Source organism: Poecile atricapillus, chromosome 1 (genome assembly GCF_030490865.1).
Source record: "Poecile atricapillus isolate bPoeAtr1 chromosome 1, bPoeAtr1.hap1, whole genome shotgun sequence".
NCBI lineage: Eukaryota > Metazoa > Chordata > Aves > Passeriformes > Paridae > Poecile > Poecile atricapillus.
In genome coordinates this window covers 166,884,807-166,910,686 of record NC_081249.1, presented here as the reverse complement: position 1 = coordinate 166,910,686, position 25,880 = coordinate 166,884,807, and the positions used below count along the sequence as shown (strand labels likewise).

At 40.4% G+C, this 25,880-nt stretch overlaps 1 protein-coding gene across 1 annotated transcript in view; it reads left to right on the top strand.

The window, feature by feature from the left end:
• The window catches only part of CLMN (calmin), a 72,401-nt gene that overhangs the window by 26,114 nt on the left and 20,407 nt on the right, over positions 1 to 25,880 (top strand). Inside the window, exons 2-3 of the mRNA XM_058853627.1 lie at positions 23,042 to 23,103; positions 25,565 to 25,660. Of these exons, the coding sequence (XP_058709610.1) occupies positions 23,042 to 23,103; positions 25,565 to 25,660 (158 nt within the window). The remainder of the gene's footprint in view (positions 1 to 23,041; positions 23,104 to 25,564; positions 25,661 to 25,880) is intronic.

Below are 25,880 nucleotides of genomic sequence, written 5' to 3'. Positions count from 1 at the left end.
GCAGCCCCTTGTGATTCTGATATTTAATGCATGAGCGAGGACTGAATGCTGTTATCAGGCCTCCTGAGATGGTGCATCAGCTGCTGCCTTTGGGCAGCATAATGTAGAGATGCCTGAGGGGTGTTGTGTTCATCTTGTGCTGGACTGAAATGTTATAGCTGGAGTGACTAGGTATGTGTAATGCTCCCTTAACCACAGCTATCACAGAGCAGCATCAGAAATAGGTTATGATTACTCTGGTTTTCCAAATTGTTGTCTGGTAAGCAAAGCAACTACCTCTATAGAGCTGCACCAATTTATCAGCTGTGAGATGGAAAGAATGAACAGGGAAGGGAAGAGATAACCGTGTGCCAAGATTACAGCCAAGATCAAAGACTGAATTGGGAAATCAGCACCAGCAAAACAGAGAGGTAGGAATGAGAAATGCAAAGCAGGCAAGGAGGAAGATAGTTATGGATCCTTATGTCTCCAACCACTTGTGCAAAACAAAGTCCTCCATTTACATCATTGGGAGTTCATTGAATTGGGATGAGCAGCTAACAAAATGTAATTTAAATGTTATAAATCAACAGTAAGTGTACTTTTTCTCTGTGGCTTATCAGTGGATAGGCAAAGGTAAGTATTAGGAAGAGAGAAAATTAAGAAACTCTTAAAGACTTTTCTTGTAGTGCAGAACCTGCAAAAACACAGGAGAGAGTGGACAGTCAACCTGTTGACAGACATTACACATACCTTTTTTGCACACCTCTATGTTACATTTTTGAATGCTTTTAAGAATCTTGAGAATCTAAAGGTTTTGCCAGCTGTTTTTTTTTCATAGACATACAATCAAAATGTTAGTTCTCATCCTGAGACCTTACAAAGTGCTTATGGAAGGTAGGGAGACTGGGGCATGAAAAAAAAAATCATTTGTTTGCTTCACTCATGATGGTGGCATACCTCAGCAGCCCTTTGCTTTAACTACCAAACTGCAACTGTTTCTGAAAATACAACCATTATACGCAGCCATTGGGTCAGTGAGTATTTTGTTAGACATGTCATAATTTTCCTCCTGTATGAGGACTCAGGCTTTGTTTATGAAGTGTCTCCAGTCTGGACAGCAGCAAAAATCTGTGTGATGTATGTGTGACTCAAGAGACTAAATAAAATGGCTCAAGGGCTGTTAAGACATACTTTTACATACAGTTTAAATAGAAATAAGCCAGTGCTCCTGCCAAGACAGGCAGAGCTATAACACACACCCTTTTCCCTTTTGGCTCGTACAGACACAAGTGTTTGTGTGACTGTGCAGTGAATTGGATCGAGTGACCAAGTTAAAATAAACCCTTTTGTCCATCAGGTTAACTTTAGCTGGCATCAAATCCTGCATCTGGTTTCCCACAGAATTACAGAAGGATTTAGACAGCTCTTCCCTATCCCCCACTCCCAGTCATTTGAGCTGATGGAGAACATTAGGCAAATCTTTGCACAAGAGCTGCCTGCATGCTCTCATTGGGTATGTAGACCATGAATCCGTGATAAAGGTAGGGAAAAACAGATGCGACACTACACGCCACATTTAGTCATGTAGCACTAAAGGATGAAGAAGAAAGTGAATTGTCATTCTGGGTCTTTTCTACCTGATGGGGTATTGCAGACCTGCAGCTCGGTCATGGGATACGTGCTATGTGGCTGATGAAGCCTGTTGTAGGCTGGCATTTCTGCTTTTGATTGCTTCCTAGGATGGAGATTTGAATCCAAGTACATGAACACTTCTAAGTTAAAATAGTAGTAATATTTTAGTTGCAACCTCTGTTTCCAAGAATAGGCTATAACAAATTACGTGATCGAGTTATAAACATACTCAAATACAACAGTCACATTAAAAGTAGCAAACAAAACTTTTTTTGCTTTTGAAGACTATGATAATATCCCTTCTCTTGCAAATAAGCTATGATCCAGACATTCCACAGCCACCCTCTTTCTAGGCATAAGGGCTTTAGTTTGTTTCCAGACCCTCATGGGGAAGGAATTGAAGGTAAAATGGGACAGGCAGAATCTGCTCTTGCTGTGCGTTCAGGTCCTCTCAGAGGGTGTAAAAGGAGGTCTGAGGCTCTCCTGGGTTGGATTGCAACTGGCTATGCTAAAATACAAGCTGAGCCAAGACCAAACTTCTCATTAAGTGTTTCCCTCCTTTTGGTGGGTGCCAGGATGCTAACTCATGAGGGAAGTGCATCCTACTGCCCCAGCTCATTAAAACCAGGAGTTATTTTAACACTACCTAGCCCACTGCTGGTAATATGGATTATATGTTGTTACTGTACAATAAAACAATGTGAAGGTAACTGAGATCACACATGGGCTCACATTTACTTCTCAGCTGCACTTGCCAGAATGTGCAGTGAAGAGTTTGACATCTCTGCACTGACCTGCTGGCTGCAGAACACTAGACTGTAACTGATGTGATCCAAAACTTTGAGATACTGAGTTAACTTCCAACTTTTTTACATAATAAAGCTGCTAGGTTAAGATTATATTAGTTCAGCATTTTGTATGATGTGGGTTTTAAAAAAATTGGTTCCAACAAGCTTTAGGATGGATTTACTGTACTGTTGAACTACAGTGTTGTTCTTTGCTGCTTATGTTATTAAGTTATTATGTTTATCTCTGAAGATAATGAAAATTAACTAAAAATTGACTTTGCTTTGTAAAGGTTTTAGGAGGCAAACTCTTGGCTAGGGAAAACAGCCTCAACCCAGTATTAAAAGTATCTTTTTGAATGATTTTCTGGGAAAATTGCATAACCTACCCTTGGGATCCAAGCTATGGTGGGAAATAGAGAAATTGAACGCATATGGGGAAAATCAGGGTGGCTTTAATTGTGTTTCTTGTCACGAGTCTTGGAACATCAATAAATGTTTTTAAATGACATTTTTTGAAAGGGTAGGAGTGCATTTTACTGAAAGCTTTAAGCAAGTACTTCAGCTGTTTCAGAATGCAGCATAAAAATGAAACTGACAAAGGAATAGAAGATGATGAAGTCATCCCATTTAAAAAAATTAAATAAACATCCAGAAAACACTGGCAGCTTACCAAAGAAATACCCAGTGAGTAATTTCAATGGTTTGCTAGGCAACAGGTATATTGCCTGGGCTCCTAACATGCAGGGGACTTGAAAGCTTCATATAATGCTTTCAGCTCCAGAGGTGCACCGGGATATCTGTCCTTTCCTGTGAGCACCACCAGTCTCCCTGTGGCACCTCCCTATCGTTTTCCTGCTTCTGTGCCAGGAGAGCAGTCTCAGGTGTCTCTCTGCAGGTGTGGCTGCAGGTCTTATAGCCTAGTCACAGTTTAAGGATATTTTGCATGTAACAGTATTATATTTGGGGGTTTGTAATAAAAAAGTTCATTCTGATAGGTAGAGAGAACTAGAACTAGTTTAAGAAAATCAACAGATATGATGGATTATGATTCAGTAAAACTCAGTACACTTTGCATTTTCAAAAAACAATTGTCAGCTCAGTGTAACTTTAACCAAAACTTACAGAAGCTTAATGCTTCAGTGAATTGAATTGGATAGTCATCTTTGGAGCTATAGAAATTTCTGAGATGTTGACATGACTCCAAAGATAAAATCTACAGACTGATATTTACTTAATAAGGTGCATAAATCCTTCCTTTTCTTTCTTCCTTCCTTTCTTTCACCCAGAATTCTTTTGGCATGGAAAGTGTTATTTTCCATCACACCGCAGTTGCATGGTTCTTTTTGATGTATCACACTTGCACACTTCCCACAAGCTCTGAGCTGCTGATGAATCTTATTAAGGAGTCGTACCCAAGTTATACAACAGGAGTCAGTGGTCCTTTTGGAAATCCTAACAAATAGCATTTAGCCAGCTGAGCAACACTGTGCTTATTGATGGGAGTGATGCTTTTAAAAGGAAGCAGCCTGTGCAGCTGTTTCCTAATTGTTGAAAACATTTAAGCTGAAAGCAGTTTAAAACATAATGATGCTTCTGTAGAGGAACCTTTCATGTCCCTGAATTATTTACAGTATTGGTCTGCTGTACTTGGTTTTCCATCTGCCTTTCATATGCATGAAGTAAAAATGAAAGTGCCTGTGATTTACACCTACATTTTTCCCTTGCTCCTCAAAATGTTCCTACTGAAGGTCAAATTATCAAACTTGGAGAAGAGACAGACATGTAGCATGTTTATGAGGAAACAAGAACTGCTGAAAAGCAGCAGGGAGCAATTTGCATTCAAATTTGAGGAAGAAACTCAGGTCACAGAGGGCAGGAATTTGGAGAGCCCCACAAGAGTCTGTGTGCACGTAGTGATACACAAGACAAGCTGGTCTTGGAATTAGCTGAGGTGTTTCTCATACCAGCTTTTTCTGATCTTTTCTGAAACATTATATTTTCTGGTTCTTGATATGTGTAATAGAATCAAATAATCAATTTAACAAGTAAAGAATAGAACAGGAAAGCAAAGTATCAATAACTAGAAGGGCATCCAGCAGAAATAACCTGGAAAAAAGGGCTCCTTGGCAAATAATGCTTGCTTGTATATGGAAAAGGTACAGAACCTGAGTGCAGAGAGGACCATAGGAAAAAAAAAAATTTCAAACCTCGCTTAGTGTTTTTGTCTAGTGGTAACATGGGGGAAAAATAACAAGCTGGTGAATCTGCAGGATTTATTTCTGCTGTTTGAAGTACATGCTGCATCAATATTTAATGGGATAGAATGTACTTTTTGGGGAGAGAGAAGCATGCATATTGGGTTTTTTTTCTGACTTGACTCAAGAAGCAGAAGGAGGATGGATGGTGGTGGGATAATCTGTGGAACACATGACTCCATATCCCAAGAAAAATTGAAATTCAGCCCTAGAGAAATGCCTGTAAATTGCAAAGGCAGATGAACTCTTCAGGGAAATGATAAAATAATGCCAGCCACTAGTCTGGAAAAAGCTTCCAGGCTGCAATTAAAGGAACTCGAAGAGATTAATGAAGACAGAAAAAGTAGCATCTTATCCAGTGTGCATATGTTAGATGGTGGCATGCGAAGTATGGAGTAAAACTCCTCCCTGGAGGTTGGGGCAAAGGAGGAGGAAGCAGTTCCCCCCATGCCCCAGAAGTGCTGTGGGGCAGCCCTGGTGCCTGCAGGCTCTGGGGTGCCGGGCAGGCTCTGGGGTGCCGGGCAGGCTGGTGCTCCAGCCGCGGCATTGCCGCTCCGGGAGCCGCTTTGCTGCTGCGCCCCGGGAGCTCCTGCCGTGGCTGTGGCTGCACAGGTGATCCAGCAAATGGGGATCATCTCAACAGAACTGGGCTAGCTGTGAGCACCTCTGCAGCTTTGAGAAGAATTGGCAGGAGGGTACAGATCTGGGACTGGGATGTGGGATGCTGACAGGAGCCGTGTAGAGCACAACAATGTGCATCTGCAAACGGGCACCCAGAGGACATGTGGGTTTGAATTAGGCTTCACCGGGCCTGTAATGAGGAAGGAAATCCCTTTTTTCTCTAAAGCACCAGAGTAGAGGACAAAAATGATCCATTTCCAATGACTGATATCTGATACTACTCATACCACCAACTCCATTCAGGGCACAGGGTTTCACTGGAATGAGCATTCACCCAGAATGAGCATACTGGTGTGCAGAGCTAGTTCGAACACCTGTGAACCTCTTCAGTATAGACAGCTGCAGACAGTGTAACGTGGTTTCAGGGACATTTTTGTACAATGTCAAACAAGAACCAGAAGGGCATGTAAAGATAAAGCATGAGTTGCTGCTTCCAAACTAAAGGTAGAAATTTAGGTGTGCTATAATTGGCCATCAGCTTCTCATTGATCCATGCTGCAGCTTGGGAAACTATAAACTTTTGAAAGCAAGGTCTTCTCCAAAATTGGCTTGCTCATAGCATTCCTTAACGCAAAACAATTCTATCTTCTCACCTCTTACGTCTGAAGTGAATACAAAGTCTCCAAGCCATAAGAAATTGCTGATGAGTGTGGCTAGACCAGTACAGAACATTTGAGGTTTAAGGACTGCAGTGTGAGAAGTTCCTGCCCAGGAACTGCAAGGGGTGGCAGGTAGACTGAAGGGAATGTGTCCTTGAGGGTGCAGCACAGGTGACTTTGTGGGAAAAGTGCTTGGATATGCACCATGTGCATAGGTCATGAGCAGTCGCAGTGCCTGGGGACTGAGCTGCTTCCTCAGTAAGAACACAGAGTCCTTTATGATAACTGTGGTATTCTCTTTTGCTCCAGGTGCAATTCCTGAAAAAAATGCCAGTTAAGAAACCTCTATTTTTTCCGTCTCAGAAAAGAACAGAGGCAGCAATGAGATGCTTTGAATTGAAGGTGCATTCTCTATATCACCACACCCACAGAATTTAAAAAATTCATTGCTTAAAATTGTTTGTTTTTGTCTCTGACTGACAACTTCTCTGACCAGAGCTTATTCCAAAACTGCCAGGTTGCTCTTACAGGCCAAAGGCAAGAACACTGGACAGTAGATGCTGACGTGCCTGAAAGCAGCAGGTTTCTTTAGAAACACTCAGTTGATATTGTAGTGTTTCCTTTTTAAAGCAAGTAAATACAATGGTGAGCTTGTCTGTCAAGCAGTTGCATTGTTAGGAAAACCCTTAATAGTAGCATTTTCTGTATCCCTAAGTGCTCAGCAAACCTGCTTAACTACAAAAAGCTCTCCTGATTAAGGGTGGGAAAGAAGACGGGTGTTCATACAACCTAGTCAGCCCAAGGGAAAGCAGGGACAGCCCTAGGCAAAGCAGGCAGAAATGTCATTTTCTGATCTCCAAGAGTTAGGGGTCATGCTAAGATAAACCGATCTGCAAGGGGATGGAGAAATAAATCTCTGGAGAATGTTGGCATCAGTGAAATAGTGCTCACTATGAGGGTAAGAGCAAGTAACTGCTCTTTGCTTCTAGTCCACATTGAGCAGACTGTTTTTGTTTTAAAAATATTCTCTGTGGTGACCTGAGAATAATTTTGTGTTACTTTCCTGACTTTTTTCTCTGGCTTTTGATTTCCCATAGAGATCTAGAGACTGATGGATTAGACCTGTTTCTGGGAGTAATTGTGGCAGTCAGGAAGGGCCCCATATCTGGAATGTGCTTTCCTTGGCAAGCACTGGGAGGTGGCAACCTTCAGGGTGTGACAGGAGACCTATTTATTTACTTTGGTTCTTATGCTTACTGTAGGGGTTTTTCTGTGTGTCCAGCTTGGGATGACAATACTTGTCTCCCACCCTGGGCTCTGTCTATCTAAAGACATATGCTGCAGAAATTTTTCATGGCTGTTTTATTAACAGATATCTAGTTTAGCAAGGCCAGCTGTTTTATATATATAGATTAGTACATTTTAAATTAATAATTTGTTAAAACAGTTGGCTTTAACAAGGTGTGTTAGTTTTTACCAGTAAAAGTGAGTGAAAGGCTCTTGACATAGTGCAACTGTGTCAAGAGACAATTCCCTTAGTTTTGGTTTTAAACTTGTGCCCTGGTGTTTTCATTTGATGTTCCTTAGTTCTTTTGCTAGGGAAGACAGCAAATTAGTCTCTCAGTGCCACTCATGAGACACTTCACGCAAAGAGAAAAAAATAATCTGTCAAATCCTAAGTCTTTGTTTCTTCAGATCAAATAATCTTACTCTTGCCACCACTCTTGTATCAAAAGATAAAAGAATTGTTTGTCCCCAAAAATATCCATCTGCCAGGTAAGTAGTCACAAGAGATTAGCGTGACATGTTCCAGCACCTCTGTTCTGGTAAAGCATAAAGATGACAGGGCAAATGCTGGTATCACCCATCGACTTTTTCAGAGCCAGCTCTTCCTAGGCAGAGACACAAGACAGCAATTACACTGCCAAACCCACTGTAGCTTGGAGATCTTGTTAGGAAACATGCCAGGACCAGCACTAGTTGTAGGTGGATATTGGCAAGAAGTTCAATGCAGGGTAACCAGAAGGAGTGCTGGAAAATGCAGCTCCTTCTTCTTGCACTCAAAGTGAAATATTCACCAGCATTTATGCTTTATCCACGAGGAAACAGACTAATGCTTACATTTGGGCCTGGGTAAGGAGGGAAGCCACACTCCATGGTGACTTCACAGATTTCCTCCTCCTGAAACTACACACCATGGTGACTTCAAGAATTTCCTCCGCTCGAAATGTGTAATTCATCCTGGCTTAACTGGTACATCTCTGGATCTTGCTTCTAGAAATGTTTGGTGCTCCAGTGTGCCAGGCATGATAAGAAGTCAGGATACAGTCCCTTTCCTGGAATGCCTCTGGTACCTGGCTGAGCACCAGCTGTCTCAGGCTTGAGGAGCAATTAACTGTGCATCTCTATTTTTATGCCAGAGGTTAAAAACGTTTTAGGGCTACTGCTAAAGTATGAGATGAGGACTTGCATGCATTGACTTTTGGAAGTAACTTGCACCATAGGTTAGGTTTGTTACGTAATGTTGTTATGTTATTAAAAGTAGGTGGATCCTGAGAAATTGTGGGATTTGACTAGTGGGCAAGTTTGAGGGATACTAACTCAGCATTGATTAGCCCATCTCTGTACTTGAAGAACAAACTGTTAGTACAAGATATGAGTGGAGCAACTGTATTTAGAAACATGTTTCCAGGGAAACATTAGTTTCCCTGGAAGACAACCCTGAGATATGAAATTTTATGTGACTCTTGGGACAAATGTTAAGTTTGAAGACTTTTTTTTCCCCTTACTTTTTATAGCAAGTACATTCTGCTCCAAATTCATTCGCTTCAAACCTGTATGGTAAAACCTATTTTAACTGTGGAGTTCAGTATCTCAGTGGATTTCATTAAGAAAAGGGCCCACACAAGCTGCATTTCAAAGATCTATCTCTTGCATAGCAACTCAAATCAAATCATTGCTTTCTAAGCATATCCTTGCATACCATGCAAAGTGTGATTTAAAAGAGCAAGGCTTGAGATGTAACTTGGCTTCTTGTATGACATCAGACAAATCAATCAAATGTAACTTGTTTGTAAAATTGGTATAGTGATAATTTCTTATGGTTCACCCTGAAATTGCATGGATCAATTTTATAAGTGTCTAAAAATCCAGAGGAAAAGGGTCAGTTTATACCAGCAGAAAGTTTTTCCTTTGCCTGGCAATTTCTTCTGAAACCAGATGATTTCATCTCTTAACCCCTTGGCAGCTTCCTTACTAGCAAAGTTCTCTAGAAGACTGCTGTATCTCACTTGGCAAAACAAAAAGTTTATGTTCTTTATGCAAGGAGATCTCTGTTGAAATTGTAAATACTATGAACTTTCTAAGTACTTTTTGTCATTATTTTGTATATTTTAATCTGTTCATAAACTCAAAGTTTTTATTTCCCTTCATATTGTCTGTGACAAAGATATGTCCTTTGCTATATAATTGTACTTCTATACCTGATTATATCTTTTTAATTTTTTTCTTTTTTTGATGGAGAGAGTTGTCTGAAAGTGTCTAAGTGGAAGGATTTATATAAATAAGCTTTAAAATCTTACATTTAGTGGTCATAGAAGTAAATCAATTGATTATTGTTTTTTCAGCAGAGACATATAAGCCAATACTGGAATTTGTAAAAGTCACCAGTTATCTCCAATTTCAATTTTCTGGCCAAGGTAGGAGAGGCAGACAAGATTTGTCCTTGGAATTTGAATGACCCATGGTCCATTCTTCTCATCTGTTAATGTCAAAGTGTCTTTCTTATACATGTGAGGTTTAATGTGACCATCCTACCAAAAAAAGCTAAAAAATTAAACCTTTTCGATGTTGAAAGAGCAGAGGAACTGTTATTTATTATTTTATTTAAAATGAAATGATCCACAGATTAAATCTGTTTGTTTTAGAAGACAAAAGCTAAATCCTGATGCCTGTCTTGGGCTGTGGGTGCTGCCAAGAAGAGCCTTTGTGGGGCACAGCTGTGTCCAGAATGCTGCAGGATGCAGTGAAATGAGTGGGGAGTGAAGGCTCTGCAGACCTTAAGGAGGTGTGCAGCATGTTGTGGTGTCATAGCATCAAATCCTGATTAAATTATGTGCTTAGGGATTTCTGACAAGCTTTTTGTACTTAATTGCCACCCACGTGTTTCATCTGGCATGGAATTGTAAGTAATTATATTGCTGTCTTTGGTCCATACATGCTTTCTTTGCTTTTATCAGCTGCTGATCTCCAGCAGAGCAGCAAAGCCCTCTTCTGACAATGTGTCTCCACTTAGAGGATTCCCACCTACTCTGCACACACCACAAAACATGTAGTGTTCATGTTTTTGGTGCTGCTGTTGCTGACCATTTGAAAACAAACAAAAAGTGAAATTACTGGTCTGTCAGCCAGACGCAGCTGTAGGCAATAGTGTGAGCTGACTGGCAGTAAAGCAACATGGAGCAAAGTTATTTTTCAATCAAGTTAGGCTTTACCCTATTAATCCACTGAAACTGCAAAGGCTGTTTTCAGTAAACTCGTCACTTTATTAAATGGGAGTCAAAGCCAAAGGAAATCTACTTAAGAAAGAAAAGTTAAACAATGTAATTCTGCAGCTGTAGAAATAAATTGAAATGGAGAAGGTATATTTTCAAAGCCATTTATACAGCTAAATTGCAGTCATAATTATTAATGGAAAAAATAAACTAAAGAGTAACCATTAAAAGTCTCTGTGAAGTTACACTAAAACAAAATTCCTATCCTGACTCTTCTGGTGACTTTCTTATGAATGTCGTATTGGTGAGCAAAGGAAGAATGGCCTGCTGATGAAGCTTAGTTGTAACATTTTCTCCTCTGTTACCTCCAGTATCAGTAACTTCCAGGGTTAGTAGGTAAAAGGTGTTTCTGTCTATAACACTTCACTGCACCAGTGCCAATATTCAGGTGCAAGTAAAGCAAGCACAAGAGCGGCGCACTTTTGTATCAAGTCGTGTTGGCATTCCTTCCTTGGCTGTGCAAATGATGTTACTGATCAGCAGTTTTGGTATTGTTGGATAGATGAATCATGAAAGTCATCTTATGAATTCCTTATTTTCTAAACATTAAGGCTTCACTTTGCAGTTAGTGTTTGTGGGTTCAATTTCAAGTTGGTTTCAAAGTGTGAATGATTGCACTGTTACAGATGAGAAGCACAGAGCATGAAAATTTACCTAGGGCCTTAAAGGAATTCCCACAGGCATTTAAGATTCTGAGCCTTCTCCTTGACATACTTTACAGAGGGTTTTTTGATATAGGTCGTACTCTGGTGTCCATGACCTTCTTAGCAATATTTTGTAGCAGAGTCCAAATGCTGTTTTGCATTGAGAGTAATTTTATATTTTTTAATAATACCTCAGTTTCAAAGTAGCATCTTTTGCTTAAAGACCTGGTGTTTCCCTGTTGCCATGCAAGAGGCTGCAATCAGGTTGTTGCAGTCCTGATTTATTTATTTTTTTTCTCTATGAAGATTTCATTGTGTTTCTGATCCTGAGGGGAGCTGACTGTATGATCATGTTTTAGTCATGATTACTCAATTCTCTGGTCTGGCTTTGCTTGTACTATGGATGCTGCAAGTGCTTTGATAGTGCTTTGATGTGCATTGCCATGCACACTTCAAGCCTGCCAGAGTCCTTGGAATACTTAATAATGTCTTTCCATGATCTCAAAATGACACACAATGGGGATATGTGAACTCTGGCTCTCAAAATCCATGAGTCGTATCTTATATTTCTGAAATGTTTAATTTGTTTTAAGTCATTTCATACAGCTGTAAAGAGTAGAAATTCCTCACAAGAGTTAAGCTTCTCAGCTGAAAACCCGGCTCTCGAAACTAAGCAGTTGCTGGATGGCATGAGCTGGGCAAGGCACTGATTGCTGCACTGGACCATGACCATTTGCAAAAGCTTCTCAGCTGAAAGCACCATGCAAAGGTAGAATGTCTCTGTCCTGGCTCTAACATAGCTCTGTGAGATACCTGGGCTTCTTATAAAAGAATCTTGTACAAGTCAAATACAAACAGTCTTAAAACAGCTTTGAAATCTCTAGGTCTGAGCATAGACAGGGCCTGAGCGGGGAGATTTTGTCATCCCCTTCACCCACAGTGCCAGTGGCTGTGTTTGTATGAGCTCACCTGATCTCAGTGTTGGGGACAAGGTGTTCAGGCATCAGGGTCTGTGTGCAGCGCAGCCTTCCTTATGCTTTTGCTGTCCTTTCCTGTTTTACTGGATTGTCCAGCTCCTTATGGATTGCCATAAGGAACTGGAGTGAGTAATCCTGACAGCAGTGGTGTCCTCTTTCGTCCATCCATCCATCCATCCATCCATCCATCCATCCATCCATCCATCCATCTCATTTTCTATGGTTGTAGAAAAATGGAGGCCAAGGTACTGATTTTTTCCTGTTGGAGAGCATGCATGTTCCAGCTCTAAAGGCAGCTGAAGGCCTAAAGAAGGTGGAGGTATCACCTATTAACCATATCCTACACATACCAACCTTCCTCTGGGCTGAAATTGTGCCTGTCAGAGAGAGGAAAAAGAGGCAGAACAGAAGCTGACTGATTAGAGCACTCCTACAGCAGCAGGAATGCTGTCAGCCCTCATGCTCTGCGTTACTCCCATTGCGCAACATTCCTGATTTGATATGGCAAATTGATTAAAAAACCAGGAGGAACATGCACTAACCAGAATCCTGTTGTTAGGGCTTGGGGTGAGAGGTGCAAGGCAGTGCTGTGTGGGGAGCAAGACTGAGCTCATGCGATATTGTTTGTAAATGTAAGTGCTCTTGGGCCAAAGCTGCTGTACAGAGCTGTACAGGCCAGCTCTGCTGCCAAAATGTGGCTTGACACCCTCCCTTGTGCTGGCCCTCCCTCTCATGCCAAAATACCTTTATTCCTCTTGCTAAGGACTATGACATATATTGGAAGGTTCGCGTTTCTCTGGAATATCAGATTAACTTCTGAGTACGAGCTAATACAGCAAATAAATTATGTCCTGTTTTGAAGTGTATCTCTTACACGCATCTCAGGAGGGATTGTTATGCATGCTGGACACAGTTCAAAGCAACAAAATACATGTTTATGAGCTTTTTTTTTTTTTTGAAATTTTGAACTTGGCTTTTGGAAAGATGTGATGATGCCATATGGGCACTGCAGATTGTATTAAAGGAAGGGCTTGTTGCTTGCGTGATAATTGGTCCCTGAAGTTCTTGCTGCCCCCATTTCCTTCTTTGTAACAGAAGACACTGCTATGTCTTGTCCCCAAGGATGGAAAAGTATGATAAGGAGGATGACAGAGCTGATGAGGTTGAAGGTACAGTGCAAACACAAAGCATAGTTATTTCTCTAACAGGGAAATAACAGGGTTTTTGCTTGAAAGAAGGTTGTCTTGCTGTGGGTAATACTGTACATGGGGAATGTCTCTCTGGTAAATTTTGTCTTTGGAAATGTCTGTAAACAACACAAATATTTGCTTGGCACTTAAATACAAATTCTTTTATGTTTGCCTTTCCTTCTGAGTGGATGTTCCATGTCAGCTGTGAAGGACAGAGTGTGAATTTTCATGGTTCCTGCCATGTTCTCATTTGAAATTTGGAAAACACTTGCAAAAAATACCAAGGTAGAGAGCTGGTGGCTGTCCTGGAAGCTACAGGTGAACTATTTAATAGAAAAGTGAGGAGGCATGTCAGTGTCAGTGTTGAAGATGCATGAAGTGTCTACAGCTCACTGTGCTGTGGCTTTTGATGACATTGGTTTAATAGCATAAAATGGTACTATTTTACTGCTGGATCCTCAGAACAAGAGAGCTCGTGCACACACTGCTCTTCCTTGGGTTTTCATCCTGGTAGATTTGTTCAAACCTGCCTTCAGGCATATAGCTAAAAATGTGGAGTTCCATCAAGAGCATTACTCAGTCACTTGAGGGCTGCATTTCCACATTCTGGGAGACTGAGGAAAAGCTGGGATTCTGAATGTTACTGCAGGCCTTAATCCAAAGCCAGTGCAAGATTCTGTCTGATACCTTCTAGTTTTGAATAATTGGTAAGCTGTGCCAGTACTATTTCTGAACTATGTTCATACATTAAAACCTGGTCTTAGAGCCTGCTGGAGCAGAGGAAAGACTGCTACTGATTTCAGAAAAATAATTTCTCTGCTCACTTTTGGTAGCTGGATAGCAGCACTCAGAATAATACCCAGGAGCTGCAGCTCACAATTCCCTGTGCCACCTAAAGCAGTGCTCTCCGGGGTGCAGAGGGGACCAGACTTTCTGCTGTGCTGCCCACAAAGCCTGCGTTGGTGCCAGAGGGGCCAGGCTTGTGGGCTTGTGAGGGAGACTGCGTGATTGACTTGCTCAACACTCAGAATTTTGCCACCCTTAGTCTGTCCGTAACTTCTGTGGCAGCCACCCTTTCTAGAAAAGCAGGAGTAGCTCTCTTGAAGCCTCCTAGAATATCTCCCAACAGGTCATTTAAGTCAAATGGCAACTCCTCAGGAGTATGCACTGGTTGCTGCTAGGCTCTTGCATTTTTTAAAATGTATCTTAAAAAGGATTTCTACCGTGGTTCAGCTTTTTATCCATTTTAATCTAACTTTGGCAGCCTACAGTCTGCCTTCACCCAGTTTTGAATGGTGGTTGCCTTGCACTGCAGTACAGCACCTTATAAAGTGTAGCTCCCTCCTCTTACATTGTTTTTGGTTTTTGTGTTCCTGTCTGTCCCTCCAAAAAAGTTTTGTACCCTCTACTTCAGATCATGTGTCTGGCCCACAATGAACAAAGCATCTGCTTATTCCTCCAAAGCCAGAGGATTTTTCTCTAGTTAATATTAATCTCTGTAAATCTCTTCAATCTTTTCCTCTTAAGAGTTTCATGTATCTAATGCATGTTTCTAATATTCACCTGAATACCGTGCTCCTCACTCTAATTTTTCTGTGCTGCTTACTGCTTTTGATAAAGGACATTGAAAGGATGAATAAGTGGCAGAGAGGCAGAAGGGAGTGTGGCTCTGGATTCTGCATACTCATCTGAGGCCACTCCATTCCTTGAGCACACCAGTAGGTTTTGGTGGTCCCTGCACTGGGTTACCCTTTCTAGCTTTTATTACTGCTCTTTCAGTACTGCACACATACAATTAAATTTTAGTTCTGAACCTCTTCTAGTGCTGTGGTGTCCAGAAGGCTTTGTAAGCATTCCCTAGTTTAGATAATGTATTGGCTGGGTAATCTTGAGTTGTTTGAGGACAGTGGGGGAAGCAGAAAAGAGAAATCCAGAAGCCACTGGCACCCCAACAAGCAATTCTTTGATTTCAGGGCTTTTGCAAGGTAGTTCTGTGACACATTTGTGGTTGCCTTTCCTTACCCGGTTTTAGAAAATGAAACTACTGTCTTTTAAGTTTCCCACAGGTAAATTCCAAAGAAGATTATATGCCTCTAGCAGTTGTCTTCTCAGCCTTTCTGTACCATCCTGTGGTGCTTTAAAGATCCTGGTGAATAATAGTGAGAGTTCAAATTTTATGTTAAGGACTAATTTGTCTAAAGAAGCTCAGGAAACTGCCTGAGATTCTTCAGTGGAAAGTGGACATGTTGCCAGTCCCCTTCACCTGCGTTTTCTTCATTCTTTTTGCACATTTAATTACAATGGTTTCAAATGCATAAAAATACAGTTAAACACCAACCTGTTAGCATTAACTGACAAATATAGGAAACAGTGGGACTCTGGGCACGTGCTAGTTCTCATCTGATTCTGAATGTCAAGAAATAACCCTGACATATAATGTGGGTTTGGTTTGGCTTCTTTGCTCATCTCAAATTATTCAGGCTTTAGCACTGTTGTCAAATCTGATGTATAGCAGAATATCTTACTGCATTTCAGATTTTGATGTCTCAACAAAGTTAACCAGCCAAAAGGATTTTTTTCCTCTCTAGAAAGGAAAAAAATATGAAGAATAAGGAATGCTTCACAGTTTAAGCTTTCTATAACAGATAAAGGTAAATGTGAAGTGAAGATGGACTGGACTCTGTGACTAGCCCTTACTTCTGGATGTAGGATGGTTTCTGGAGAATGATGTATTTTTCATTTTAGATGCCACAGGATGAGAATGGAGATCTTGCCATGGATCACTTAGAAGTGATACATAAATACTGGCTGTGGGATCTACTTCTCCATGTAGGAGGGAAAGGTCTGTGCTAGTAAAACCATGTCAATGTGAACTTTATTCAAGAGCCATTTCTCTGATAAGAAGATAGGCCTAACTGGTACCTGGCTGAGAGTGGCAAAATGATTTTGTTAGTTTCAGAAGGGTGCTCCTGGTTTTATTTTTGAGCAAGTGTAGAGAATCTGACCGGATATACTCAAGTAGGTAGAAAAGGTGCAAGAGGTTGAAATTGAAGTTAAGCATTGTGCTTTAAAGCAGAGTTCAAAATGCCAGCAATGACAGGGCTGGGTTATTTTACCCACTGCAGAGATGGGAGACCTCAATCCCTTCAAGAAACTTCAGCAGTCCCAGGAGGTGAACCATTTGGAGAAGCCAGTATTAGTGCAGCAAACATCACTGGAACATCATGAACTCTGGGCGAGGAACAACTCTCGAACCGCGACATTATTGGTTGTTGTTGCATTTCTCCTAATGGCAATTGCTGGTAACAGCAAGTCCTGTTTCTTTTCGTGCACAGAAGGGGAGGTATTATGGTCCTTGAGCAGTGTGTAATAAACCACAAGAGGTGCTCTGCACAGCTTGTTGATCCCTTGCTGCGTCAACACTTATGTCACTTTTCAGATCAATTTCAAACCCATTGAATTTAACCTAATTAATACTTTATTTGGGTCCAGCAATTTTCACAGTAAATACTGATGTCTGTTTCATTCAGTGTTCAGAACAGAACTGTATTTCTCTTTTTTAACCTCGTCAGATTTTGTTTCATGACATTCCTGGTATGTAAATGAGAAATTTTGCTATTCTGTTCAATAACATTTCCCATGTATATAGAGAGTCATGCGAACAAAGATGTTTGCTTTGTAATTGAAGGGTACATGGAGGGGAATCTTTACCATCTGCTACTACTAAATTAGTTTTCAAGGGAAAATATAAATCCTCTTATTGGAAGCTATTTTGATCAGCTTTAATAGTAATATTTTATGTAGAATTTCTCTTCCAAAGCCAAATAGAATTTACAAGTAAATTCATCTAATTCTTTGGTAAGAGAAACATCTGTCTCAGACATTATGAGGATTGAAGTACTAAGAGTTTCTTAGAAATCTCATATTCATCCTGTAATATTTGTCTGGTGTATGTAATCTTAATATACCAATTGCAGCAGTAAATATTTTGCTATAACCAGACACTGAAGTCCAAAAGGAACCTGTTTAGCTGCAGCTAATGAAAATGTAATGCTTGAGATCTTACAATGTTTATGCTCTACAGCACCTACCTGAGTTTTAAAGAATTTTGAACCAGTAAGACTTGGACTCTGCAACTTTGATGGAATGAAAAAGCCTCAAGCTTTCAACACCTGCCATAGAAATTTAATAAGGACCCTAATAAATGGGTCAGTTTCAACAAACAATTAACTTAACAACTTCATCTGGAGGGCTTAGAGGCCCTGTTCATAAGAGGTAACTTGAGATCGGACTCATGTTATATAGTGTAGTTAATGTTTCCTTTAGAAAACCAGGGTTTTAAGATTTAATATTTCATGTGCTCCAGATTACATCAAATTGGCATATGGTACACAACAGAGCCTTCAACCCCTGTATAGATCAAACAGAAAATTTATATTAATCTTCTAAGCTGTTTGGGGGTTTCTTACGCACAAGGAAAATATAGAATTCACAGGAATTCATAAGCTTATAAAATTAATTTTGTGGGCAGTTTGGCTAAAGTTATTCCTTATATTTTGATTATGCCTTTAAAATTCACACCCTGACAAATATGGAGATTTTTATGTGAAAGTACTGAGTGCTCACAGAGCAGTGTTGCTGGACTGCATGATATACAGAAGAGGAATGGTGTGAGCTACTTTTTCATCCTCTTGTGAAAACATATAATAGAAATTATGTCTCTGAGCATTCATAGTTCAATGTGTTTAATATAACTCTGTGTGGAGATGAATCAAAAGTGCAACATTTAATTGCACTTTTCCCTACCCTGCTTTACACATTTCATCTTAAACTCTCTGGTTCTTTTGCTGTCAGTTGCTACCCCCACACCCAGTCTCCCTTGCTCACCCCCCTTTTACTTTTGTTACAGTACACCTTTAACCATCCTCTCCACGTCAGATGCGTTGCTTGCATGTGCTCTGTCCTTGGGCCATGCACCTGGACTTTGTCCCACATATTGTATTTGAATGTTAGAAGGTCTCCCAGACGAGGATCCGTACTTCCTTGGGGTTGTCAGTATCTGGTATCTATCGTCAACATCCTGGATCTAGTGCCTGACCACGTGCTCTAACTAATGGCGTGGTCTTTATTTGCCCGTAGGCAATTACTTGCATCTATCATCATCTCAAATGAGCAATTTTAGGTAAAATCCATTTTTTAGGATGTCAGTCTGGCTTCCTTTGTGAACACTGTTTTCAGAGAAAGGAGCATTCAGATTTGTTAGTATGATGCCTAGTAATCAGAAATACCTAAGCTGCATCACGGTGCAGGAGCACCATGAAGCCCAGTTGAAAATCCAGCTCTCATTTTATTTAGTGGCCTGGAGTTCAAAAGTGGATTGTTCAATGTGTGTTCATTAGAGACTGATTGATTGCTTAACTCTATGAATGGGGGCTTGGAGGTGAGGAAGGCAGAAGGAGAGGAATTTGCATTTCCCAAGACTTAGGGTGTCTGAGCCACGTTCCACTTCGGAGTTAGGCTGTAGTATTTAATTATCATACATTTTCCCATATATTTTTCTTGTGTAATAAGAAGTGTCATTTTCTCCAGATCAAAGACTTTGGCAAATGCTGGTGTACCTCCAGAGCCATGCACATTATGAACTGGTTCTGTGGTGGCCGCTGGTACTTAAGAAGTGAATATGGGGCGATTATCTTGGCAAGTTATTGCCTCTGAAACCAAGGGTGGTTAAAGCATCCTCTGTCACAGTTAGATGGCCAGCACCAGCATTTCTATCTTGAAGACTTGTTTCTTGTTCATAGTGAGTGTATCTATAGAGGTTGAGCATGTGGTAGAAGAAGGAAGCTGGATTTTGTGCTTTTTATAAAAGTGGAACTTGGCAAGGTGTCCGGAAGGTGAATTGTAAGTGGATCTACAAGCCAGCTTGGCCTGTTGTGAGGGTTTTAATGTCATTTGATGATGATATCCTAGATTAAATGCTAATAGGTTTGGAAGCAAATTTAAGTGACCTGCTTTGCTTTGGGAATAATATCCATACATGCAAATCAAGCAGTTTCCTGAAGCTATGTAATTACACACTGACAAGAGTTCTACTCAAATCAGCTTCCATGTTTCATAGTTCCTTGAAGTGCCCAGCCCTGTGGTGGTGTGCCTCAGAGAATTATTCATAACTGGTTCTACAACAACAGAATAAATAGTATTTAGAAGCAAATCAATATTTGCTATCTCCAATTTGCTGTTGAACATAGAGGCTCTTAGGGATCGGCTTCCTGCAGGTGATGCAAACAGTAGTGACCTTTGAGGAGATTTGGGAGGGGGAGAAATGGCATTAGCAAATGCCGGAGGAATTTCTAGACTGATGGGGAAGGAAATAGTGCCACACAGGAAAGCAGCTGAACTCCCTTGTGCATTAGCAGCTTAACCTTGAATTTTGCCCAAGTGGTTTTTGAACTAGCTTAGTTTTACTCTTTGAGGAATTAGTTGCCTTTGCAACTAAGATAGTACAAAGCAGTATATATTTGTGAATATTGAATACTGACTAGGGTGCTGTTACTGGGGCTGAGCCAAATCCTGCTAAATTCTGCTGTCCTCTAGGACACAGTTGTGGGGCAGAGAACTATGTGGGTTATACAACAGGGTATACCAAATCCTAACAATCCTGCAGCTTTTCCTTCTCCAGTGGCTTCTTTCCCTGAAATTATTGCCATTAATGCCTCTCAGTGCCCAACCCATGCACTTTGATACAAACACTGCCTCTTACACCCTCCTGTGAAAGCATGATGTAGCTGGGCTGACTGGAAGAATGTGGAAGACCCAGCTTCTGTGAGTGGTCAGAATTTGTCTCTATAATTTTTCTCTTATATCAAGGTCTGAGCTGAGCGGAATCAAAAAGGCAATTCCTGACTTTTTACTACCTTCCAGCATGACATCTTTCAATTCAACCCTCACAGCAGGCATCCGTCTTTTCCAGTGTAGGATTTGTGTTCAGGCCAGCCATATGGTGGGTGTAATTATTATTTTATAATAGTCTTATTGCTCTCTAGCTGCCCAGTAAATACAGTGCAGTTTTAGTAAACTATGTACGTAAGTATAGGAACTTTGGACTGGAATGATTTTCTTCACTTTTATATAATATTAGGTGTGAAGGAGAAAAAAAGATTTGATTTAATTTATAGAAACTGTATAAAGTTTATAGAGTCTCTACAATCATCTTAAATGAAAAGATTGTGGAGAAGAGGGGGTACTGAAAGTGGGGGGTCCAAAGCAGAGTAGCAGTTAAAGGCACACACCAGTAAATACCTGCGCTGAACTTTTCCCATTAATTCTGCCATCGAGCATATGGACTGCATTAGGGGTTTGCGTGCCTTAGGGATTTTATAAACACATTTCCTCTCCTTTCCTCTTCCCCTTCCAGTTACTGTTGCTTTAGAATTTTAAAGAGTCAAATAGTGCCCATTCTGGGGTCATCACTCTTCCTGGAAAGAAGCTGTTTCCCATAGAGACAAATTCATCTCAGAAACCTGTCTGTATGCAAGTGCTTTCCTGAATGTGCCTTTTTTTTAATGTTTGGTGTGTGAGCTTCCCGAAGCAGTAATACCAGCTTGGCTCACCCATCCTTTGAGGCATATGTGCAAGTCCTGATTTGCATCATGGCAGAATTTCTGCAGCAAAATTAGGAGGCAGTGTGTGCTCAGTTTTATGGGTGATCTGTAAATAAACACAGCTCTCTTTTGCATCCTTATTTATACTGAAAGTGAAGATTGCCAAAGTGACTGGTGAAAAATATGACAAGAAACCAAGCCTCTGATGATACCAGAAAACACTATATTTGCTTCTGTGAACCTTACTGTGTTTCCTTTTTGATTTTGGTTGACATTGGAAATGTGTATATCCAGCCCATTTGATAAGGTCTCAGTTTTCTTTTCTGAAGCTTGGCACTGGTACCCATCCAAGCATTCCTCAGCATTTCAGACAAGTTTAATAGGTGGCCCTGTTGCCTGCTGCTAGCTCCTCTGCCTGTTCTACCTTTCCCTTTGTACCAGTACCTGTATTTGAACAGAAAGAAGTATATCTGGGAACAATTCTGGCTTAACCTCCACCCACTGTCAAAGGTTAATTTTAACAGCTCGATTGTTGAAGTTACACCCTGGGTGACACACAGCACTTGTGCTGCTCAGCCGTGGCTGTGGGAGTGAGTGCATGGAAACCCAGTTCTGAAGCTGAGGTGCTGAAGAAAGCGAAGCCCAAGAAATATGTGACACATCTCTCAGTTTATTGTACTTTGGGATTTGTAGGTGGTAAATGCTGTGGGTGTTTTACAGATACTCTGGAGTTCTAATATAGTTTACAGTTTCATTTGTAGAGAGCTGTTTCAAATCTTTGCACATTCTTCTAAGACATTTTAAAAGAAAAGCCAACAGCAATAATTAGTTTGGCATTTTCTATGTTTTCTAAAGCACTTAAAGGGTAATGACATTTTTAACCAATCTTGGGAAAAATCAGGTTTTATGGAGTAAGACTACTTAAAAGGCCTGAATGGACATCAGTGACAGATACATTTCATGCTGAAAAGCTCTGTTCCAATGCATCAAAATAAGGAAAACAGTTACACATATGATTAGAGGCTGCTGACCCTTTGGTTAAAATGATCAAAAAGAACAATATTAAAATTTGATTTACAGAAGCTACTGCTTGGCCTATAATCAGTCTGACCAATAAAAGCAACCCAGACTTTTTCAGAATGTGATTTCCCAGTAGATAGGTTAGCTGTTTTTGTAGGGCTGAAGAAACACAAAATGGTTTTAAAATATATTTGATACGCTCTATGAGTAAATTGAAATACTAGCATATAACTAGTTTTAATGGGTTTTGTTCATAAATTGCCAGATTTCCTTAATTCAAGTGAAACTTGAGAACCTCTTGAGAATAATTGTCTTTAAAGTGAAATATTACTTTGACAGTCTACTTCATTTATATTAAATATATGGTTTACTTTTTTATATTAGAAGGTAAATGAAAGCTGGTCAGTAATATGATTCTCCTTACACTCTTGCCATAGTTCACTATGGAAATGGGTTCAGGAAATGGCAGATGGGATTAAAAACTCTTCAGCTGGCCGAAAAAGCTGTTTATACAGCACCCAGTGCACAGCACTTCTGGCGAGGAACAACTCCTATTATTGCAATATAAATAAAATGATTCTTCAGTCTGGGGGCCTGGAATTTTGATTCTAAATGCACTAGTTAGGAGACTTGGAAGATGGGCTTTCATGAGGCTTTTCCACTCTTAAGAATGAAGACAAAAATGTTGTGTTGGTCCTGTTTCCTTGTGTATGCATTGGAATCCACGCCAGCCCAATTTGCACGAGGGTGTCAGAGTAATAATCCTATAAACTGACATAGAAGGGTCAAGCTGCCTTCTCAGAGAGTGACAACACTGGAGACTTGTGCACAGCACATAAATGTTCACCTCTCAGAAGCTGAACACTGAAGATTGCAAAACTAAAAAATGCCTTCCTCCTGTCTTTAAAATACATCTACAAATGTATAGCTCATGTCTGGGCAAAAAAATCAAATAAAACACTGAAACTGGACCTTATATTTCCTGATTTAGAATATATTTGTTTTTTTCACCTATTTCTCATGAATTCTAACTCTTTTGTGCAACAGTTTCTGAGATTTACTACCAGTTCTCCCTCTTCTGGAAAGTTAAGTGCTGTTTTTTGTTTCTGATATTTCTAGTCGAACGTGAAAATGTACAGAAGAGGACCTTTACCAGATGGATAAACCTGCACTTGGGAAAGGTAAGACAGACAAACAGTCTTGATACTGGGATACAAGGACACAGCCATAGACAGCGTGCAGCTAACTCCTCAAAAGTACTTAAACTTTGGAAACAAAGTGAAACAAAGTTGACATCTGTGCATATAGGGATGTTTAAAGGAGAATGAGTGGAAGCTCAAAGCCTGTTTCAGGATTAATTAAACTTGATTTCCAGGCACAATGAATGCTTGACTGGCATTTAGCATCTCAGGTGCATTTAAATCATTAATGCCATTGCCTGTTACCATGAGGGTAGAATTTTCCCATAGAATGCACCCACATAAATCAAATATGTTTGAGGCTCTGAGGTGATGATGTTTGTGTTCTTCCCTGAACTGGAAGTTTGAACATCTGAGGAATCATAGCTAAAGACAACCGTTCTTCAGAACCTGTCTTCATCCCAGATCTGAAGATTGTCAGTCATGTTATGGGGGATAATATGATGGGATCTTCACGTATCCACTTACATCAGAGAACTAATGTTTGGACATCATACCTTTAAGTTGTAATTTTTTCTTAATATGGCTCTTAAACCTAATTTATTCTTCTTATTGACAGTAGATAAGTACTACCTCTCCTGAGTAGTCTGTCATGCAGAGAATGGTTTTTTTGCTGTTTAGGTTGAAAAGAGAAAAAAAAATCGTAATATTACTGAGGCAGCAGCAATGCTTAGTGCAGGATCAAGGAATGAGACCAGCTTCCTGATCTAGACACTGCCCTAACTCGGCCTGGTGATTGAGCTTCACAATGCTTTAGTATGTGTGGCTAAATTTCAGAAAGTACAGATTAGGACTAGGTTTGAGCTGACTCTCAGTTTAGTAGTTCTTGAGAAGTGATTGCATTTCAGACACAGTAAAGGCATTTTAGAAGAAAGGCATCACGTATATAGCTGCTTAAGTCTGCTACTCTGCAGTGAGTGTTTTTGAAGGCATAAAGAGATCCTCTCAAATCTCACTGGAAAATCAGAATAAGGCTAGTTGGAAATGTTTTGACTAGCAATTGCTCCCAAAGGCCTCTCAGAACGAAGACAGTGTTACGTGATGCCTTTGTGAATCAGGCTCTAGGGCTTTAAACTAACTGCAGTTTTGGAACTTGTCAGAAAGGGTTGTCAAATATGTGACTGCAAAGAAGGTCTTTGATTTACAGAAGGAATTATATCATGAAAAAGGCTGTAGGGTACTGTTAATTCTTCTGTGCCAGGCATCTGAAGTCTTAGAATCTTTGTGGGCAGGTCAGCTTTCTCTGGAGTGCACACAAATTTTTTGTCCTCTCTGATTCAACAAATAAAAATGCTTTTCTGGAGAAAGGGTGAAAGCCTTCTGCTTTATTAGTGTTTTTCCTGGAAGTGGAGTAATAACCATAACCATGACCATTGACTTCACCAAAGCTGTCTCTAATTACAGGTGATTCCCTGAAGACACTCACTGAAAAAGGTGTCTTCTGCCTCTGCCTTTATCCTCAAAGAAGCAGTGGCTTCTTTTATTCAGAGGCAGCAGAAGTCTTCTTGTACTTCTTCAGGAAATTTTTTGTGTGATCTCACTTGGATCATCTCTTGAGAGAATCTGGCTCTGCTGGTCATGGGATAATTGGGAGTAATCTGAATTTCTGAATTCTGCTTGTTCCTGCTTTAAGTACTGAAATAATAGAAAGTGTTTGGGTTTTAGTCTTTCAGATAAGTTATTTAATTTTGAAATGAAAGATACTTTGCTTTCTTCCATGGAGCATTGGCTAGATTAAAGACCAGTAATGGAAATGTGTGGTCCCAGTTTGCCAGGAGCAGTTCTGAATTGAACAGAAGTGTGTTGCCCAACCAAAGAGGAAAAGACTAGGCTCTTTAGGGACACGTGAGTGAGCGACACTGGAGCAGAGTGTAATTGCTGCTGCTGGGACTACCCCTAAGGGCTGAGCTGATTTGGCCCTTGAAGTGCACACATCTACCGATACCAGAGTGAAGTAAGGACATGGTTACCTTTGGAGGAGTTTGCTGAGAAAAGAGAGACACAAGAAATTGCTTTCTAAAGCACTTCAGAAAATGCTGGGAGACAGAATGGCACCACCAGAAGCCCACATGAGAAGGGACATTGTGGCTGGCTGGACCATGGTCTTATTTCTGCACAAAGTGATACTTGCTTCTGCTGGACATGTCTTAGTCTGAGGGATCAGCACCCAAACCCTGGGTGGTTATTTCTTAGGCAGAATATTTAGGGTTACATTCTGTTACGGGAAATCTGGAATTAGTCCTTTTCTGATTTCGGTTTTACCTCCAACATTCATAGGACTGAATTGCCACCAATGTGAAGAACAATCAGCTCTTTCTTGCAGCAGGCTGTGATTCACTAATTGTACTCTTGTCTTGTAAAATTCTCCTTCCATCTCTCTGAAATCATGGTGTTTTATAGAAAAGTAGTGCTTTAAAAACTACCTGGTTTCTTTTCTTGACAGTGCAAGCCTCCTTTGAAAGTGAAAGACTTGTTTATTGATATACAAGATGGCAAAATCTTGATGGCACTTCTGGAAGTCCTGTCGGGTCAAAAGCTGGTATGTACAGAGAGGGGAAACCTACATACCTAGGAGCTCGGTATGTTACAAGCATCAGTACCTGGACATCCAAGGAACAGGGTGAATTTGGGCCCATGTCTTACATAACATAATAAGAATTTCAGCAACTTTGTTCTAATTTCCTTACGCTACAGGTGGGTGTCCTGAGCTATACTGTAGATTTCAAGGAACTATAACAATGAGGTGTAAATGGTGTGTG